This window comes from Taurulus bubalis (genome assembly GCF_910589615.1).
Source record: "Taurulus bubalis genome assembly, chromosome: 3".
NCBI lineage: Eukaryota > Metazoa > Chordata > Actinopteri > Perciformes > Cottidae > Taurulus > Taurulus bubalis.
In genome coordinates this window covers 24333077-24355031 of record NC_136591.1, presented here as the reverse complement: position 1 = coordinate 24355031, position 21955 = coordinate 24333077, and the positions used below count along the sequence as shown (strand labels likewise).

General features: G+C 40.9%; 3 protein-coding genes across 4 annotated transcripts in view; 1 reads left to right on the top strand and 2 right to left on the bottom strand.

Moving 5' to 3' along the window:
- Positions 1 to 958: 958 nt before the first annotated feature.
- On the top strand, positions 959 to 3611 carry tbpl1 (TBP-like 1; the record flags this gene model as incomplete). Its single annotated transcript, XM_079216157.1, has 6 exons — positions 959 to 1145; positions 1267 to 1349; positions 1786 to 1849; positions 2453 to 2556; positions 3066 to 3160; positions 3529 to 3611. The coding sequence occupies exons 1-6, from the start codon at positions 1011 to 1013 to the stop codon at positions 3609 to 3611; spliced, it is 564 nt and encodes a 187-aa protein (XP_079072283.1). The 5' UTR covers positions 959 to 1010.
- Positions 3612 to 7146: 3535 nt separating this feature from the next.
- Positions 7147 to 13174, bottom strand: slc2a12 (solute carrier family 2 member 12; the record flags this gene model as incomplete). The annotated part of the gene is made up of 4 exons (XM_079215733.1): positions 7147 to 7283; positions 7739 to 7861; positions 8326 to 9621; positions 13096 to 13174. 4 exons carry the CDS (start codon positions 13172 to 13174, stop codon positions 7147 to 7149), a joined length of 1635 nt encoding a protein of 544 aa, XP_079071859.1.
- Positions 13175 to 17451: 4277 nt separating this feature from the next.
- The window catches only part of sgk1 (serum/glucocorticoid regulated kinase 1), a gene marked incomplete at its 5' end in the record, with an annotated part of 31441 nt that continues 26937 nt past the window's right edge, over positions 17452 to 21955 (bottom strand). For both annotated transcript variants that reach the window (XM_079215026.1, XM_079215027.1), the window contains 9 exons: positions 17452 to 18943; positions 19174 to 19263; positions 19375 to 19530; positions 19757 to 19852; positions 19949 to 20185; positions 20942 to 21073; positions 21164 to 21352; positions 21516 to 21591; positions 21797 to 21872. In XM_079215026.1, the coding sequence (XP_079071152.1) occupies positions 18776 to 18943; positions 19174 to 19263; positions 19375 to 19530; positions 19757 to 19852; positions 19949 to 20185; positions 20942 to 21073; positions 21164 to 21352; positions 21516 to 21591; positions 21797 to 21872 (1220 nt within the window). In that variant the 3' untranslated portion in view covers positions 17452 to 18775. The remainder of the gene's footprint in view (positions 18944 to 19173; positions 19264 to 19374; positions 19531 to 19756; positions 19853 to 19948; positions 20186 to 20941; positions 21074 to 21163; positions 21353 to 21515; positions 21592 to 21796; positions 21873 to 21955) is intronic.

The window sequence follows — 21955 nt, the reverse complement described above, 5'->3', positions numbered from 1 at the left end:
GCTAGCTTAGCTAACAACTTTTCATTCATTACCGCTTGTGCACTCTCTTTGTTGCTAGCTAACTGGTAGCTGTGTTCTCAGCGGTAGCGGAGTGTCGTTACTCTTAATTTCCAGCCGATTATTGTCAGTTAGATATCCACGTTACACGTCAGTCCATGTGATGCTGATTTAGTTTGCGATTTATAGTTGACAGCCGTTTGTTCGGCTAGCAAAGGGTTTTGCTAGTTTAGCATCAATTCCCCAAACAAGCTTATCAGTTGCGTTACTGTGTAACACAACACTGGGATCAGCTGTAACGTCAATACACCTCGCTTTCTGCGGTGAGCTGAACCTTTAAACATTAACACATTTAACGTCAAGTTTTGATGCATTTTTTATCGACTTTAGCCTCCAATGTATCATCTGCCTTCATCTTGCTTGGTGATTTAGTAGCTACAGAGCGCTCGGTAACGTAGGAGGCTGTATCCCCAGCGGGCAAGCTACCGTTAATAATGCATGGTAACAAATAATGTAGAAGTACCGAAATATAAAATGTCTACATTTCCGAATTGTTTAAATCACTACTCTAATGTGTTGCAGATGTCTGTGTGATTCGTGTTTCGAGTGTTTGAGAACCACATAGCTGGGGTACCGGATGAATTGGTGCTTCAACTAAGGTGACAAGTTGAGCCCCATTTCATAACGTTTTTATTCATATTTACTAATATAGACTGTATCTGTGTGTTAGTTGAGTGTTAATGTGCAAACTATAAGCGGTGTGAATGTGACTCGTGAAAACAAAAGGACATATAGGAAAATCACAAGATAAACAAAAAATCTACGGGCCATTGCATTATAGTCTTTGTAAATGTGTGTGAAACATATGGAATCAAAATTAAACAAAATAAATGTGTTACACTTCCAGCTCAACTTGTCTCCTTCTCCGTCCGTGAAAAGATGATGGTGGCGTTGATGATAAATGTGTGAGGAGAACACTCCCGTGGTCCTCTTGCTGCACCGCACACTTCCTCATGGATTCCAGCAATGACGAGGCACTTGATATCATCATCACCAATGTGGTGGCAACCTTCAGGACCAGGTGCCACCTCAACCTGCGCACCATTGCCTTAGAGGGAAACAACGTCATCTATAAGCCAGAATTTGGGGTATGGAAGTCAAAGACTGCAACAGAGCTCTGCTTTATTTTGAATATGTAGCGCTTTGCTGCATTTATGAAATGGGTCATGTTTGGCAGTATTCAAATTTGACCACTTTTTCTTTTTTCAGAAAGTCCTGATAAAGCTTCGTAAACCCAAAATAACAGCCTCAATCTGGTCCTCAGGGAAAATCATCTGCACTGGAGCAACAAGGTAAGTCACACAAACCATTAACTGACTGGAAGTATGAAAATAAGATCTGGAGCTGCACATAACGCTGTTGCCAATGACCTATTCATTTTCTCTGATGAGAAAAGTGTTTGCTGGTGATATCTTTCCTCCTTATTGTTCATGTAGGAATGTTGCACAACATCAAATGCCAATAAAGTGGAGGGAATACCATTGCTCCTACCTGTCATAGAGACTGCTAACATTACACATCAGAGCTAGAGATTTTTTAGCTTTTTAGCATTTTTTGGCAAACTAACACTGGGAGTGTCAGTTCAGGGCAACAACAACCAAAGACAGGTTGTTGTTGCCCTGCACTGACATGGTTACAAGGTTCTATTAAAAAAAATACACCTATTTTGCATGCCAACCGTAGGATTGTTTTTCTGGCTTTCACTCTATGTTCTTTTCTTTTGTTTAGTGAGGATGATGCAAAAACGGGTGCTCGCAGGTTAGCACGCGTTCTGCAGAAACTGGGCTTCAAGGTGAGCAAATCTGTTGGTTAACTGCATCATAACAAATGCCACACTTTATTTTTGGGGTGGGTAAAGACAGACTCTGTGCAGAGGGAGGCAGGCCTTGGAGGCTTGATCGATCCGATGGCTTTTCTTGACGGTACAGGTTCTAAGAGGAGCCAAGAAAAAGTTATCCAAACTTCTTGAGTGATTTTCACATATCCGCCATTATGGGACACTGTCAGACCTAAATGCAACATTTGTTATATGCTGGGTTAGGTTTGAGTCGTAGAATGTGCAATTGTGTCTTAAGATCACAGAGACGGTTGCTAACCATTGTCGCGGACTTGGGCTTTAAGCTTTGTTGAGCCCACTCTGCCTGGCTCTCTCTCTCTCTCTCTCTCTCTCTCTCTCTCTCTCTCAAACTTGTTTGGTGGTGCACCCCTCAGGCTTCCTGCAGGTTAGCTTCCATCTTTGGTTTATGTTTGCTCATATTCATCTGGAGTGATCGCAATTGAGGCCAATTTATAGGTACCGGGTGGAAAAGATAAGACCAAGATTGAAAGACAAGAGTTCTCCTTGGATGTGAAAAGATAAATACATTGTGTCTGCTTCTGTGTGTTGTCTGTCCAGGTGAGGTTTTCGGCCTTCAAAGTTGTGAATGTCCTGGCCGTGTGCTCCATGCCGTTTGCAATCCAACTTATAGACTTTACAAAGAAAAACCGCCCCATTGCCAGGTAATACAGTACGATACATCACAGTCATTCAAATCATCACCATCCAGAGCTTTCGTAGCAGCATTTAGAAATGATTAATTATTACAAAGTTTGATGATGTTCATTTTGGTTCATTAGTTTTGAGTTATACACATTGATCTCATAAGGGGGGAAAAAAATCAGTCATAATTACCCATTTTTTCATTTACCTTTTGATTCAGTTTAGCCTGAGAACCCTCAATACATGTATTGTAAAGTGAATGGCCTTGTTTACTTTTTGCTTTTAGTGATTCAGTATTTGCACGGACAGACTGACCTCTAGTGGTGGCAGCACTGGTCAGCACCGTTGTACCATAAGCAGACAGAAGATGTTGTGTGTCGGTGTAGTCAGCCTCTGATTCACTTGTTTAAGTGACAACATACACATACTGGCATATCGCACTAGGTCCAACCCTCAGAGCTGCGTATGTACTTGTTTTTAGATGTATATGTACCATACTTAACCCTTGTGTTTTTTTTGTTTTTGTCAGTTATGAACCAGAGCTCCATCCTGCTGCCACGTACAGGATCAAACACATAAAGGCTACTGTACAGGTGTTCTCGACTGGCAGCATCACAGTTACAGGTACATCTCACACTTCCATACCTACATGCACACATGCAGACTAAACTCTCTCTCACTCTCATTTACGCACAGTTAGACAGCACACAAGCTTATGGGATTGAGGTTGTGTTGTCGTAATGCCCTTTTATTGTCTGTAAAAAAAAAAAAAAGCGGCTTGTAAATAACCCAATTCCTCGAGGCATTTTACTCGGGGTGAAATAGTTCATGCCCTCTTTGTATGTCGTGCATTAGGCTTAACTTGACCCAAACTACGTTGTGATTGTATCGGCTATTCTGCGTCTCTCTGTATGTGGGGTTTATTGCCATATTTTGCTGTTAACTGTACTCAAAGCTTATTCTAATGCTTCCATCCCTATCCCATGCTTTAGGACCAAATGTGCAGAATGTGGCCACAGCTGTTGAGCAGATTTACCCACTGCTGTTCGAGTGTAAGAGAGCCCTCTTCAAATGAAAGAAAAAGTGGAAGGAGGAGGCAATGGAAGACAGAGAAGGAGTGACTGATTTGTTCGTTACAAGTGAGGACGCACCTTATCCTCGGATTTACTCGCTTGATTTTTATGGCTCGGCGGAAACAGCCTCAAACGTCTTAACAGGATCAACAGACTTGTACATCACCTGGATTTAAAAAAAGAATCTTCAACAACTCCAGTTGGAGTCTTACAATTTCCCTCTCACAAAAATGTATTGTTGTTGTGGATTGTGTGACTGATTTTAACAGCCTAAACTTGCAAGTATATGTCTTTTAAACATCATGTCTTTGAGGGGAAAACTGGTTTACCAAACTTGACATGACATTGAAGGGAGAGGCACTTGTTTGCTCTCACTCTTACAATTGTCTCTGGGTGTTTTTGCATGCACACAGAAAGACCAGTTGACCGTTTTTACCATTTCAATGCCTCGCAGTTGTGAGACTATTGCGAAGAGTCAGCACTGTAGGTTGACACTAAGAAACCTCACCTTTAACCCTTTATACCAGACGTTGTCACATCTGCTACTCCGTCCATGGCTCGTTTGTAGACGTGTTAACGTAAATACTGTATTACCCATATTTCTGCCCAAAGAGAAAAACAGCAGTCTAACCACAGACTAAGTCTTGACTGTTACACGTGTACGCAAAGTAAGAGCAGGTCCTGTTGCAGATGGACATATCCACTCACCATATACATTCATCTGATTTTAATTGTTGGCTTCTCACATGTCCTTACTTAGTTTGGTTAGTTCACTATACATGTGTTCTTGTTTCTCAACTGTGGCATTGGATCAGAATGCACACAAATTGTCTAATTTAATTACCTGTCATTTCCTAACAATAGTTTTAAACACGGTAAAGATGAAATCTTTGTTTCTTTTTCTAGGCTGGACAATGTACAGATCAAGATCGCTGTCCTAAATGTTTTGGAATTTAATGAAAACTCTTGGAAGGGGTTATTAAGGGATATATTATGTTTCAGGTGGTGTGTTGAGCCACAGATCTCTAACTCATTTTCACTTAAGCCAACCACTGGTTATTACTGGCTACTGGACGAGCCAGATGCTGTCTTAAGGGAAAGACAGATACTAGATACCAATCAGTAGCTAGCTTTCACTTACCACAGCTATTGGTTAGTCCCAGGCTGAAGTTGGGGTGAGACAAGTCAAGGCATATAGTTCAGGAATATAGTTCTTAAAACACTCCAGAATTGGTCTGGGGAATTGCTGCATAGGAACAAGGCAAAGTAACAGAAAACTCAGTGGGAAAATGGATGGTAATGTTTAAGTAAATGACTAAAAATTACGAATTCAGCCATTCAGTTAAGTTATACAACGTTTATGGCAGTTAATTGAGCACGGACACTCGTCAAGAGCTTTGGCAGTACATTCGTCTGAGTTTTTCAAGGAACATAAGACCATGCACAGTGTTCAAAGAGCCCATGCTTCTAGTATTAGCCAGTACCTTCACTGTCTAGGAAACAAAAAACACCTTCATAGAATATAATTTTCCTAAACAACAAAAAACAATGTTTAAGTGTTTTTAAATGTGAAAACCTAATGACAGGCAACGTAGATGTATGTATGGGATCTGATGGAAAAGATGTTGATAAAAAAAACTCGGACATGTTGTCTCAAGATGGACTTTTTGAACCAGTGTCAACTGAGCATTTGTGACATTTGTTCAGAATTTTGTATTTTGTATAAAAATAAAGGTTCATGATAAAACGCCACCATGGTATTATGTCCTCTCGTTTTGCCTTTTCCTGATTACAGGTGGAGTGAAGCATGGAGTGAAGCTCTTCCAATGGAGCCAAGCTTTTCAGTGTGACAATACAAATATGTTTCTACATTTTCCAACATGAAAAAAAAGATAAGGAGGTATCAAAAGTACAGTACATATTAAAATGGACACATAGAATGGTCATTATTTCTTGCAGTAAACTTCCCACGTGTTAATCACCTAAGTTTAATTTTAGCATCACAGACACAAGTAACATAAAAAAAAATGTTTTACAGTCCATCCAATATTTCTACTAGATCTGATGAGTTCAGTATTTATTTGCTTGACTGCTTGCTTGTAGTGTTGATTTATTATAATTTTCTTGATTGCTTGTTCCCATAAAATGTAAACGATGTGTGTAAACCTGTGTATCTGGTACCACGTAGATTGTGGTAGACATATGTCGACGCTATGTTCTGCAGCATGACTGGTTTGAGCCTTGTTCATGTTATTACATGACATAAAACAGGGAGCAGCATATAAATAATGGTAAAGGAAATAATTTGAAACCCAAAGAATGTTACATACACAGACATTTGCAGTGATTAGTGTGTAATCATTAAGAACATCTTTGATTTTTTTTTTTTTCATGGTGTTCCAAAAGAGCCATTCTTTACCAGCCGCCACAGCACAGCCACACACGCTGGTACTTCACTTTGGGATTCTGTTTGTGAGTCAAAATGTGGTCCAGGCCACCTATTATAGCAGGAACCAGCACAGAAGCGTTCTTGAGCACTTTGCCAGGTGTTACGGTACTATTTGACGGATATTTTTCACCGCGATCGTGCAAAATGCAGTCGTGAAACTTTACAGATGTGTAGACAAGGTGGTTGAAGGGCTACTTGCCCACCTACTACAGGTGTGTAGTTGAGATCAAAATGAAGGCTGAGATGGTTGTGGTCCGAGCAAGGGCGTCGGATGTAAAGGGGTGGGAAGTAGGGAAGGGGTCTTGGTCCCCTCGACTTTACACCACTGGCCTAATTTGGCGTTGTAGCTCTAGTTGGTCTCTAGTTTGTAGATGTATATAATGTCTGACATCACAATGTCAAATCAAAATGGAAAACAAAAGGCTGTCGTAGTAAAGTGTGAGCACTCATTCGAGGAGCTTCATCAGTTCTGCTGGAGTCAATTATATCCTGGCCTTGAGGCAAAATGCCCCATTCAGCATTATTGGACCTGTATTCTTAAATAGGGACATAAAGAAAGAAGGGGACTAAATTCATGTTATTATTTAAAATATATTTCATAATACAAATATATTCAATCCCTATTGTTACCTTTTTTTTTTTACTGCCTTTTAACTAGCAAGAGTGAACCCTGAGATATCCTCGTTTGAGCAAATTCACATAATACTTCTCCATGATTTAATTATTTCCTATTTACGCAATTTCCACCATCCCTTTCTTGTTAATTTCTTCCTTTACATACTTACAGCATGTAGCAGGAAGGAACTATATGACAAATATGTTATAATAGGAATCAGCTGGAAATCCACGGATGCACAGGTGTGGGTGAGGTGTATGAGTTGTGCTCCAGAGTCTTAACAGTGCTAATATATTGTCCTCTTTGGCCCTTCGCTCTCCACTCTCCTTCAGGTGAGGTGTTCAGTTGTGGTCCGTATAAAAAAAGTCTCTGTTGATGTGCTGCTGCTGATCTGGCTCTCCCGAAGCGATCCACTTCACAAATCAGTTTACTAGATGCCTTGACAACATTAAGATCATGTGTAGGCTGCCATTTATTTCTTCGCCAGTTCTTTCGATATCTCCTCCAGAGTGCGACCTTTGGTCTCCGGGATACAGAAGATGACGAACACCAGTAGAACGAAGCTCATGGCAGCGTAGAGGAACATCACATTGGCCACGCCAATCTTTTCTAGAAAAACAATAGCAAGGAAACGTGTCCTCAAATGTCTGCACATGACCTCAGGTAGCATACCAGTATGTTTTGCCTGCAATAACCAAGCCTATTTTGCTATCCCAGTACGAATACGTGGGAAACAAGGTGAGACACACCTTCAGAAAGTAAACAAACCGGTTAAAGCACGAAATCTCAGGCTATCAACAGTATAGAGTTTGCTAGTTGTTGCAATACACATTACATACGTTTGCCTGTTATTGAAAAAATATGAAAATACAAAGTGAAGAGCATACAGCTGTGTAATGGCTTAAACGTTTGTTTACCTGCAGCTATTGTTTGCGGAAACAGAAACGGATCTCCTAGTGAATATGTGCCCGAGTTGCAGAGACAGTTTTTGGTAAAATGTTAACTCTACCACAATGAACTTGAATCTACAATTATTAATTATAACTAATACCACACACACACACCTGTAATTGTGAGGAAGGTCATAGAGATGAGCAGGTTAGTGGCCCAGTTTACAGCCGACACCACAGAAACAGCCTTTCCTCTGACTCCCATTGGGAAGATCTCGCTGATCACCACATACACCACTGGAAAGAAAAGAAAACACAAAGACACATGTTCAAGGATGGAAGTGACCATTAATATGGCACAAATACAAATAACATGATCAGAATAGAAATGGCAGCATGTAGAATTTTGATATTTAACAATTTTGTGTGGGAAGTTGAAAGCTTTTAGGGTTTACTGGAACGTTTCAAATTCACCTGTCTGTAAGTATGAGTTGTATGTATGATAACCATTGCTGCACTTTGCACTTCACAGCACAACGTGCTATAAGCTGCAGTCATGGGAACCAAATAAAGCCAAACAAAGTCTGTGAGCATCGCCTGGGAGAGCATATGGTTCATAGCTGCTGTTCTATTGCAGACACTTGGCGCTCACCTTTGAAGAGTCAACAGTGTGTGTGTGTGTGTGTGTGTGTGTGTGTGTGTGTGTGTGTGTGTGTGCACAAAAGTAGTGGGTGAATAAAGCTGAATGATTTGGTGCTTACTTGGCCCGAGGCTAATGGAGAAGGCTGCCACAAACACCAGCAAGCTGATCAATGACGCCCACTTCAGTAAGGAAGACCCTTCTCCATAAGTCCTTCCTCCAGCTGACTCCAGGATCCCTTCATCTTCTCTGTTACTCTGCTGTGACTCCTCACTAATCCACTGGTAGGGGAGATCAGTTGAATAAATGTCACTGTTTTCCAGGCTTATAGAGGTTTCGTTTAAATCCCACGGTGCATGTGTGTGGTTTAATATCGAGTGACTTTTACACAGGCTGGTGAGGTTAGTGTGGCTTTGCAGTGTCAATGTACCAAGTGCAACTAGTGAGATTCCCATCGCGACAGCACCCCCACACAAAAATCTCTTGGGTCCCACGCTGTCGACCAGCAACACGGCTGGGATGGTGCCGACTACTTTGACCACTCCGAACCCTGTGGAGGCCAAGGTCGCTGCGGCGTCACTGTTGAAGCCCACACTGCGGAGAAGTGGTGAAGCGTAGGACAGGATATTGGGCTGACCGGTGGCCTGCTGAAGGAAGACTAAGATCACACCTGTTAGCAGTCGAGAACGCAAGTTGGCCTTGGTGCTGAACAACTCCAAGAAACTATGCTCCGATTCCTCTTTCAGCCCTGTCCTGATGTCCATGAGCTCCTTTTCCACATGCTCGTGAACCCCACCTCTCAGTCTGGCCAGCACTATCTTGGCCTGCTCCACTTTACCCTGGCTAACCAGGAAGCGTGGACTCGGTGGGAGGAACACAAGGACACTGATTTGCAGCAGCGCTGGGGGGATTACGAGTCCAAATGTATACGCCCAGCCATGAGGCAGAGTGGCGAAGGCGTAGCTACAGCTGAATCCCAGCATTACACCCACGACCAACATCAACTCGTACAGCGTCACCAGCAGACCCCTCCGCTCCCTCGGTGAGATCTCTGCAATGTACAGACACGCTCCTGTCCCTGACAGCGATGTTCCCATGCCGACTATCACCCGGCCCAGCGTGAGAGCAATAAGCGAGGTGGCCACGATGAGCAAGATGCTCCCTCCGACCACCAGGGCCGCGCTCAGGAGCAAAGAGCAGCGCCGGCCGTAGCGATCCAATATATGACCTCCAGCCAGGCAGATGAGAAGAGCGCCGAGCAGGTGGGAGCTGACCAGAAGTTCTTGTTCCCGGCAGGAGAGGGAGAGGAGGCCCCGAAGCTGCAGCAGGACCCCAGAGGTTAGGCCCATTTCATAGCCCAGCATCAGGCCGCTCAGAGAGGCCGCTCCAGCCGCAACCAGCACCAGCCGGATGCTGCCTGGAGATAGGAACAGAGGGATAGAGGGCAAGTCAGAGGATATACGATAACAGCCCAACAACAAAATGCCTGTGCCCAATGTCCATCCTCGAGGTCTCACAGAGTTTGATAAATTGTCCCATAAGAGCACACAAACAAGTTGACAGGTTTAAAGAAACAGTGCTTTAACACAGTTTTGACTGTGTTAAAGCAAGGGTTAGTTATGTATTCTAGAAACCTTTTTTTTGTTATATTTGTTGAAATCCTCTTTACACCCCGACAGTAATTAGTGAACACACTGCTCAGTAGCCGCTGCTCTGTGGCTTATTGTTTTACAGTGTGATTGACAAACAGCTAATGGAACAACAAGGATCGGTACATACTGTACCTGCTAAGCAGGCAGACAGCTAGGTGAGTTTAACTTTGTTTATGGCACAATTGTACGAAGACTTTTTTACGACAACTTTGAGCCGATTGCTTGTATAAACCCCCTGCTTGTTTTTGAGTTGGAATTAAGTGTGCTCTACAACGCTTTATAGCTCATCGGTTGTTTACGTCTCCGATTGTTAATTGGCTCACTTTCAATGTTTTGTACGGTCTGTTTGGCTTACCGCGAACAGAACTACCAGTACACACACTGCTGAGTACTTCTCAGCCGCTGCCCTGTGGCCCAAGACACAGTGGGGGAAAAGAGATTACTCAGACGACTTGAAGCCTAAATAAATGGGTCAAATCGTGGTTATCATTTTGGGGGCGTGGCTTTGGAGCGAAGCCTGAAGGGAGAGGCAATTTATGAGAGACAGCGAGTGCGATTACTGGCAGTGGCAGGCGTGTGGTAAACTAGGTGTCAGGACAGAGAGCGGCAAGTATGTGGCAACTCTGTGGCAGGCGTCAGTCAAGTGCCAGAACAGCGGCAAGCGAACGCCACTCGTTCGGCATCCCTGGCATGTTAGTTTAAATGTATTTTGCTTTCTCTTATTGACACGTTATGAAATTGTACATGTGCAATTGTTGAATAAAGAATAAAAAAGCTGCCAAGCTGAGTGGGTGGAGCCACATTTCCTGGGAACACCCATTGTTGTTACACAGGTCAGCTGCCGTAAATCATATTTATGATTTTAGTTGAGTCAACTGAGCCCCCTGTTCTCTGTATACATCCTTCGAGCAACCTCGCTGTACTTTTTTGTTTAACATTCATTTTTATTTATGTATGATTTTGCTGGTTTTGAAACCAAAAGGAACAAAATATACTCTTTCCAAATAATTACCTTTTTAATATAATTTAAAACTATTTATCAAAACGTTTTTAAATACAGGGTGTTGGTAGGTGCCACGGGCTGCCAGTGCCAGTAGTTGTCACAGGAGTACCACAACTCGTGAGAGACTTGAAACCAGTAGCCAGCGATGTGCCACCAGTAGAGGGGCAGTAGTCAGAGTCCTGACGCCTGGCCGACGCCTGACACACGCTTGCCACTGTGGGGCCAGTGCCACAAGGAGAAGCTTGGCCTTGCTGCAACTTTCTAATTTCCTCACTAAATTTCGGAACTTTTGGAGCTGGTGCTTCTAAATTGAGCTTACTCTAGCTGGTCTCTCAAATGTTGCCGACCCCAGCTTTGAATGAACAATATACAACTAATTATTATATTCAGAAAGTGCACAACTTAAGGTAAATAAAATCACACAAATGACTGCCCCAGGTGTGTATTACCTTCCTAATTCAACATTTGTTGTTCTCATCTGTTTTTGTAGCCAGGGAGTCATGAGGGAGAGGAACGGGTTGATCTATCAATGAGCATCTTCAGCGGTAAGGTGTTAAAGAGCAACACACTGACCCTCTTTTAGATCCAGCATGGTTATCATGGTCTGTAGCTGACCCTACCTGACAACAAGACAACCATTTGTTCCTTCTGCTGATCAAACAAGTAGTGTTCTTGTTTACAGCTAGTAACGGTTTAATGCAATGGATGGTCTCATGTGCAGTTGCAGGTATTAGGTTAACAGTGTGATAATCTCACCAAAAACCAGGGTTGTCAGGCAGCCAAGGTTATAAATATAAAATATAATATAATATATATTATGTGTACAGAAACTCCACTTCAGTCAGGGAAATGAGTTAAAAAAATGATAAGGTAAATCACCCATTTGAATAGATACATATGTACATGTGTACAGTACATGACAGCATGATGTAAGAGGGGGGAATGTGGTAAAAGGTCACTTAGCGTCAACACAATGATATCATTATTATATCATAATTCTTTTGAAGAAACTGGATGCCGTAACTTTTGGCAGGGTCACAGCTTTTCTCCCCCGACCATGAAGTCGCTTTAAAAGTGCTGACTGTGTGGAATTAGAGGTCAGACGTTCACAAGAAGAATGCTGAGGCAATCTTGTCAGTCATTGTGTGCGTGAGTGTATGTGTGTATAAGGGGTTTAAGCCTGAATGCTTTATCAGGGATGTATCACTGTGAGCTAACAGATACCCCTCATCATAATAGAGATAAGAAAGACAAACTTCTGAATGAATCACAACTGATGAGCTTAGCATGTAAATGTATATATATGTATGACCTTTTGATATTCACATGTACTTGTTTTGCTATATTGCTGAAGCACTTGAATTATGGTTATTATTTAAACCTGCTAAGTCTGTTTTTTATAATAGACTGTAGATAATCATGCAAGTGAGACTTGTTGTTTTTGTTTTCATGTAATTCTCATAGCGCAACATGCAAGAAAAACAGAGCTGCAGCTGCAAACTGCAGGGTCCTATACAGTAATTTGCTTTGACTGTTGCACTGTATAGCCCTCTCTCAATCCTTTTCCATAACAGACATTATGTATAAATGCGATTGCAATGTCCAACACGTTAGCACCCAGAATTGTCAGTTTAAATCCTGTTTGCGATTGTAATTGTATTTTTGGCGAAAAGATTGATTCAGAATGGATTGGCCATGGTCCTGATGAACTCCAAGAAACTACGATCTGGTTCCTCTTTAACCCTGTCATGATGTCTATGAGCTCCTTTTCCACATGCTCTATTCAGTCAGTAACCTGTGCCCTTTTACAAGTAGTTTGTGATGAACGCATGTGACACTTTTGGTATCACGCCAGCAAGGTTAGAGTGACCCAGGACACAGGCGTTAAAAAGTTAGAATTTTTTTGGGGCTTCGTCGTTAATCAGTGTTTAAGGAAACAGTTGATGTGAAGAAGTTCAACGTGCAGCAAATGGCATTCTAGCTTTAATTGAATTATCTGTTCCCAGATCTGGTTTATTGATTTATCTGGATAACGTTGCTGTACTTTTTAACATCAGTCCAAGTTCCAGATTTCAGGGAGGTCACGCTGTGGCGAGGTAGCCCCTTTGTACCGGATATATTAGGTATACCCTCACTAAACATACAAATGTATTAACATGTAACCTCTAAACATATTCACCTTAAAAACACATGTTATTTTATCTTATAAGAAAATAATGCTGCCCTCTGTTTTTACCTGTGCCTCGTTGATGCTCCAGTTTCCGGGTCTCAGAGGGGTCAGAACTCAAGTGCTTGGTCTCACTGTTGCGATCCATTGTCAACCACCTTTATCCGTAGACCTTGAGAAAACAGATACAAACCAACACATTCAAAACAAAGAAACATCATTATTAATTATGCAAAATAAACATGAAACCATCTGACAGACTCTCCCCTGGTGCCCATAGATACATCTAATGCTGAACTATTTCCCTGACATAAAGGAATATGCATTAATATTTCAGTCCTGTATACGGAGTAGGACAGTCCCTTCAGAAATACATACTCTCTCACCAGTTATGAGCTGTGTGTTGATGGACACCGCAGCATTCTTCAAGAGGGAAATGACCCCCTTCTATGGGGATGAAGATGATGGAAATCTTCATCTAACTGATGATTGTTTTCATTTCTATTGCCAATATGACACTACGATTACACTTGCAAAGGTATTGCAAAATAAAACCCTACTTTTAAATATGAATATACACATGTTTATCTACAAAACCTTTACGTAACTTTGCCTTAATAAATCTGCAAAACTTTGTGGTCTAAATCATGAACTTTAAAACCTGTAAATAGGTTTTGAAGAAGACGTTTGTTTTAATTCAGCAGCAGCACCATCTCGTGCTTGTCATAATTGATATATTCATATGTTGTGACTGACACTACAGAGTGAGACTACATGTTCTATGTGTTTTTGTATTAGTTTTCTGTCCACTTGAAAGTCCATGACTTGAGCTACAATGTTGCAAGGTCATTTTGTGGACCACCGAGGGAAACACAACGTCTTCATGAACTTTATCAAATGTAGCAGCTCTCTCTAACACAATGACTTCAAATATGGGCATGCCCACTATTTTACGTCCAACTTAAGCCAATTTCGCTTCACGAAAAGTTAAATTTTAGGCAAGGTATTAAAAAAATGTGACACTTTCCTACCTGACAACCCAGCGGTGTCCCTGTTGTTATCTGGAATTCGTGTCTACCGGTCATTCGCTTTCTTTCTAGCTTTACTTCCCAACTCTTCTGTCTCTCATGTCGGTGCACGCACGCGACCTGGTTTGCTAAAGCACTTGCTTAGCCCCGCCCATGTCTGCACAAACGACCAATAAGAAACGTGTATTCAGTCTAGGAATGCCTGACAAAGATCCTTATTGGTCCAAACGTGTCAAGCAGACATTACTTATAGTTCAATTTATTTGTAATGGAACAGTGTGGCTAATATGTCTCCTTTGTGGTACAGTATGGAGAGACTAGTTACTAGCAATAAGCATATCTTTCACTGGGTTGTTTTGTATAGCTTACAGTTGCCATTAGAAATTATTATGAAGTGTTTGTTTTCCTTTTTTTGGAGTGATCATCACTTAAAAGTAACCAGTGATAAAATACATCTGCATCAATAATGGTATTTCTCTCATACTGCATGCAAAAACAAACAGGGTGGTCACCTGCTGTTGCTCGGTTCCCATGTCCCATTTCTATGAATGCGCAGAACTAAGCTGTCACACCTGTCCTGCAGCTTTACAGATGGCAGAATGTATGCTTATGTGCGTAACACTCTGTGCTTGGCATTCCTTTCTGGAGATGTATTTAGATATTCAGTCATGACATATGGTGACATGTTTCTGATCTGTCATGTTATCCTCAGTTAAGTTTACCATAGGCAAGTGTGTGCAAGTGTGTTATGTAATAATTCAGTAACCAATATAACTATGGGTGGCCTACTTGTTGGAGTCTGGTCGATAATATGACAGCAAATAATCACTTAATTATTATTATTATATAACTATGTGACAACGTACCTTGGCAAATGATCCTTTGGAAAGTCATTTATTATCTATAGTTTAGCTCTACCTCACCATATAGGAATGCAGTGTCTCAACAGGGACACACTGCATTAAGTCAAACACACTTTGTAATGGCAAGGCTTCTTTTTCCTTTTTCTTCTTAATTCAAGACAGTCAAAGATTTACTCAGTCAGCAGGAACATATTGGCAACATAATCAGAAGACACATGTATTGATGGTTTAAAGGTCAAACTTGCATAATGTTTGTCCATACAAATATAAACAAATTAATCAATGGATTCTCTTTTTTTATTTGAAGTAGGCAGATCCTTTATGTATAACCAACCACTGTGTAAAAACACTCCATTATAAGTCAAACCAAGTATATTGAAAATCATACGTGGCTCTACAAATACATATACTAAAGTAAGCTATTGTAACTGATTGAAAGTGGTAGAAAACTGAATAGAAAATGGGAGGTAACATATTTAATAAACAGGCTCATTACAAGTTAAGGCACATAGTAAAAAAGTCAAACAGTGCCATGTTGTGAAACTTAAAAAAAAACATAATAAACAGAGTAGAACATTTGTCAAAAAGTAAAAACTAGTATTGTCGTAAAAATGTGCTAACAAAATAGGAGTGTAGTATGTTTTTTGTGAAATGTCCTAAAAAAGTTGTTGTACTGTGAGGAACTACAAATACTGATACTGATTTAAAAAATCATAGGTTAGTGTGTTGTAAAAACGTGTCATTAAAAGTTATAGTTGTATATGTCATATAAAATGTCACAAAATGTCATACATAATATAATAAAGTATATTGTATAAATTGTCATGAAAATTTTAAGTTCTGTAAGTCATTTCAAATATCATAAAGAAGTCATAGTCAATGTGACGTCCCGGGACAGAGGATGTCGTATGTGTACAGATTGTAAAGCAAATTTATGGTTTTGTGATATTCAATTGAATTGAATTGAATATTATATTGTAAGAAAATGTCCTAAAACATAAACATGAATTCATTAATTATTTGTGTTAACTAATTAAATATTATAAAACATATAATTAAGGCCATGAATAAGTAATAATATAGCATGGCATGAACATTTTTTACTATTAAAAGTATGTATTAACAAATTATTGTCATAAAAAAGTGAAAGTATTGTATTTCAGGAAAAAATATATAATTAAAAGTCATAGTATTTTGTGAAAAAATGTATTTGATGTCATTACAGGCATTGATGAAGTTTCCTGTATTATCATATATTAGAGATAATAAGTAATTGAGTGCTGATGTCAGTAATGTCATATTTGTTATCTGAGAAAGTATGAACAACTGGTTTATTTATTCAGTTTAAGACATGGCCAGCAGATGGCAGTGCATGACTATTGCTGCTGAGCAGATCTGAAAAAATTGGAGAACACCTTTTCATTTTCTAATTGGCTTAAGCAGCAATAAGTAACTGTCTTTACCCTCTCTGTAAGCTTAGACCAATACTAAAGATGATGATGGTAAAAACTACTGAGACAGATGTTAATTTAGTTTTCAGAGCAAACAAAGAGTGCAGTGGAAAGTAAAGATATGAATAGTCTGTAACACAATCCACAATTTGTGTAGATCTTGATTCTGAAAGATGTCATCAGGATTTTCAAATTCTAAAAAACATGGATGTTGTGAAGTTACTTTAAAAGATTACATTTTCCCCAATCATATTTATGTTGATAAACCTTGTGTGGACATTCTGAATGGGAATCACTGAATTTCCAAACAACTTCTTAGACAAATAATGTCAAACTGTTATCTGAAAAGTCCACAGAGTTAAACATGTTATGGGTTTCCACTAAAACGCTTTCCCAACACTCCTCTTATAATGCAAATCCTTGTAGCAAAACTCTTTTTTTCATGTTACCCACTTCCCAGGGAGTTTGAGGTCAAAGGTCATCTGCATGCAGTGTCCTCTTTAAAGACACCCCAGCAGACACAATTAACCATGAACACAACCTTTAGCTCCAGCAGAAGGCGCTAAACCCTGCTGTAATCTTATTGAAGACACAGTACATCATTTATATCATATTATCATGCATGCAGTTGCAGCTTTAGCTTTGTGAAATCAATGCTCTTCTAGTGCAATGTAACTCTGCTCTGGTTCATTAATATGCTTTGACCTGGAGTGGTGTTATCATTCGATCTGAGGCCAGCCAATACTTTGCCCGCCAACGGATCCTTCCACACACACACACAGCCACTTGGACGTCACAATAATGGTTGTGTAAGGCTGCTGACGCATGGAGGGGGGTAAAGTCCGTTTAACACTAATGTGGGACGTTTGCCAGTGGCCAGTAGCCCAAGCTCCTTCCAAATAGAAAAGTTAATGTTAACCAGATCATTCTCTACATGTTTTAGTTTACTCAATAACTTAAAAATGCTTTGATGTGCTTATTTTCTATTGAGTCAGTATTTTGTAAAAATTATCATCATATTTTAAACAAAATGAAAATCAATCAAATCAATATATAAATAATGACAAACAAGGTTCTAAGGTGTAATAAAGTTAAACTTTTATTGCAAACCGGACATGGTCACATAAATCTGAAACAATTTTACAATTTACAGTACATTGAACATAAATTGTTACATATATATATATACATATATATCTTTAGGCATACCTCAAGTCATCTTTTGTTCAATAATATACATTAAAACTAGTACACATAACTCAAATATACAAACAAACTTAAATACCGTCAAACTGTATTACAGCAATATTAAAATGGAATGTTCAGTTTCGACGTCATCAGCCGCCGTTAAATTATCGTGAGGCGAATGGAAGACGACATGAGGGGGACACAGTCGACAAGCAGAACTACACAAACACTCGTGAACACATCACTCTCTTTGTCACCTAGCAGCTGTGCTCTCTCTTTCTCTCTCTATCACCATTATTGATTTATGTGCAAATGAAGATATGAAACATTGTTTAAGTTCTTTACGTCTCACGTTATTGCTGCAGCAGGTGTGTTGATTTGGTGCTACACCGTTCCTCTCTGGTAACTGAAAAAACAAAAAAATTGCTCTTCTCAACTGAAGTCAGGTGTGCAACGAAATTAAACGTGGCAACTTTAAAATTAACGCTGACAAACCCAAAAGATGTGACATCTGATGGAGAGGAAAAATTAAATAAAAGGCACATTTGAGAGAATAAATAAAAGCTCTCCCTTTGTAACATTCAGCTTCAAATAACTCCCTTTTCAACCACACAGAAAATAAATGAAAAGAAACTAAAGCACCAAATGAATGTCGTCGCCAAGCTACGTATTAAAACTCAAAAGGAATTTCCCCTGTGGGTGACAGAATCTCAAACGACTCTCTACATAGATGAGGATGCAAATCCTTGTCAGGGCTGGTACAGTCGGGGTGCAGCCTTCCTCTTTTGAGGGAAAGTGGAAGTTGGTGTGTGTGCTTGTCGGTTCGGGGTTGAGGGGGCTTCTAAGCTGCCTGAGCTGTGTGCAAAGGACCTCCACTATCAGGTAAGAGATGGGCAATTGAAGGCTGCAGTTTGTGTTTATTGTGGAAAGTTGAAGCAATTGTGCGTTGGTTAATCAGGGTGAAATGGAGGATTGCGACCTCAATGAGTGATCTAAAGAAAGCAGACTTCCTCTTGCAGCAAGTCTTCTTTTAAGAGTTGGCAAAATTATGGCAAGTACAGATGTTTCAATTCTTTGCAGATGCAGAGTTGCTTCAGAAGTATCTTCTATTGCCCCAATGGTAACTGTAAGGTGGGGTCAAGATGCACGTCAATGGACACACCACATTCCATGTCCTGTAAGTCTGAAATGGTGTCCATTGAGGGCCTGTGTTTAAATCCTATAGGTAGGAATCCATAGATGGGGCATAAGAGAAGCCCACAAAGGCCTCGGCAGCCTCTTTGATGCTGGCTGTAACGAGCGCGCTGTCTGGGGAACAGCCAATGGAGCTGGGCACCGGCTCGTCTGTGAACTCTGGATCAAAGTGCCGCAGGTCATTAGGTCCCGTCTGGGAGGGAGGAAGGAAGGACAGGGATTAGTCGAGCAGTAAAATACCTTGCCATATCTGGAAATGTGCGAATTCCTAGCGAGGATGTTGCATGCTCTTGATCTGGTCGTCTAAATGTGAATACTAAGGACTAAGACAATAGTAAGCCTGCAGACTTTGGATACTATACTGTAAAAAAATCATAAATATACCATATTCAACACTTATTGGGGTATTAAAAAGGAACGTACCACATTGGGGTTGAAGGGAGGGGTGATCTTTTTGGCATTGAGGTCATCCCAGTTGATGGGGGAGAAGAAAACGTGTTTCTTAATTTCAATCTGTGAAGAGACACAAATGATGAATAATTAAATGATGTCCTTTAACACACATAATATGTAAATATGAATTCTAACAATTACACACATACAACTAAATAACAAAGCACGTACAAAGTCCTCTGTACAGCCCAGCCTCTTGGTTCGGTCCTTCTGAAGCAGGCCCTCAAGCAGGTGTCTGGCTGCGTTTGAAATGTTGGGTTTCAGCTGCAGCGGCTTGTTCAGGATGTTGTCGTACATCTCCGCTGTGTTGCGGCTGTAGAACGGAGGCTGGGGAAGAGACGAAAAATAATTGATGAGCATCCTGGTAACAACAAGGAGCAAGGAATCCACATAACCAACAGTGATTGTGTCATTTTAAATCATGTATAAATACGTAAAATGAGATAAGAGGGCACCACTGTGTGCAGTATCACTCGATATTCTGGAGAATATTTCTGACATTTAAGACAACTTTACTATGAACTCATGTGAGGTGAATGTCAATGTTACTCACCAGGCCATAGAGCATCTCATAGAGCACAGCTCCTAAACACCACCAGTCTACCGTCCTGTCGTACGGCTGCTTGTGTAGAACCTCAGGAGCCAAATACTGCAGACAGAAAAAGACATGGAGAAGTGGTCAGCTACATTACTGAATATTACACAGTGCTGTCAAATTCTGAATCACTGGAAATGTTTTCCTTACCTCTGGTGTACCGCAGAAGGTTGACGTGGTCCCTTTGGGTTCAATGTTCTCCTTGCAAAGGCCGAAATCCGTAAGAATGATGTGTCCTTGAGAGTCCAGCAAGATGTTCTCTGGCTTCAGGTCTCTGTAGACGATGTTGAGGGAGTGGAGGTAGCCCAGTGCGCTGGCGATCTCCGCTGCGTAGAACCTGGCTCTGGGCTCGAGGAAGCAGCGCTCTCTCTGCAGGTGGTAGAACAACTGGAAGACAAGAAAAAAAATATATATATTTTCAGCAACAAAACTTGAAAATGTCTTGGTTGTGTTATAGATGATCTAAAAAGCAGCACCAGCAGAGAAAGGATATTGGAAGAGCGTTGATAAAAAAAAAAAAGAATACAAAGATAACGAGGAAACCGGATGGGAGTAAAGAGGCAGGAAGGCTTAAAAAGTTTGACGAGGGAAGACAGATGAGACGAGGGCCAGAGGTGGAGTGAGAGAGCAGATGATAGAGGGGGAAAAGAGGGGAAGAAAAGAGAAAGGGGAGAAGGAGAGTAAATGTGTCCTGTTTCCCGATGAGGCCCATATTTAATCAGCACTGTCTGTGCTTGTCCAACAATCGCAGGAAATTAGCTGGATTAGACACACACCGAGTCTGAATGGCGCTGCTAATTTTGGCCCAGAGTCTCCCCCGCTGTCCCAACCCACCCCATGATTTCCTGAGAGGTGTTTCCTTTACAGAAAGAAAGACAAGAGAGTGGCTGCTTCTATTCTGCTTTTCATGACAGGATTTCCTCTCTGTCTGTCTGTGTTTCTGACTAATGTTAATCTCTGATTCTGGCACTACATTATTCTACGTAATACTTCCCTTCTTCCCCCAACTATATCCATCATTAAAATGTCCTTCTATCCTGTTCGTTCCTCTTTAGCTTCTTCTTTAAATAGCTTGTTTCTCCTCTATCGTCTCTGCTTCACATCCTTATCTTGCGCTGTTCGGCAGTTCAGCGGGTAACTCACCTCTCCTCCATTGATGTAGTCCAGGATGAAGTAGAGTTTGTCCGTTGTTTGGAAAGAGTAGTGCAGGCCAACCAAGAACGGGTGCTTGACATTCTTTAGCAGCACATTCCTCTCTGACATGATGTGTTTTTCCTGAGGAAAAAAAAAAGCAGGGGTTAAAGGTTGACAAGGAGACCCCTTTTGCTGCATGTGTACTTTTTGCACGACTGCATACACATTTACCTCCTTCTTCTTGAGGATGGCCTTTTTCTGTAAGACTTTGACTGCGTAAAACTGGTCATCTGCACGGTGGCGTGCCAGCAGGACCTTGCCAAAGCTCCCCTTGCCGATCACCTTCAGGAAGTGGAAGTCACTGGGTTTGGCTGAGGGGTTGGAGGATGGACCGAGGTTGATCTGTTGGATTGGACTAGGCTGAGAGAGGGGGAGAAGTTGAGGAAGTTAGAGCCACATTATGAACCCCAAAATGTATGATAAACATGTAAACAGAGGATATGTGTGTGTGCATCTCTGCATACGGTGAAATGTAAACAAAGGAGGAAGCACACAATTCACTGTTTAATGCAAATATACTTACAGGAGGAGAGGGAGTTGTGTGCATATGCTCAGCATCCTGAGGAGGACTCGAGTTCAGAATAGACTGAACTTCAGGACTGAAATAAGAAAGAGTTCAATCTTAGTTCATTCATCAGAGCATCCACACTTTTTGTTTTTTGTATGTGAATCAGCTGTTCTGGGAGTCACATTGAGTCACAACGGTTCTCCGGAGGACAAATAACCGCCATTTCTTTGTTGTGTTTCTCAATGTTTGCTCGCCCAGTGAACGCAGAACAATAACATGAGTCAGATGGTACTCACTGCTTGCAGGCGTAGGAGTTTGTGGCAAGTCTCTGAATAAAGTCGTTCAGACCCATCCTTCTCTGTTTCATAAAAGCTGCAACACAAGAAAAAAAAGAATGTTTAGATTTTTAAATAAAAAGCAAAAAGTAGTCCATACATGTCTTGAAGAATCGGCTT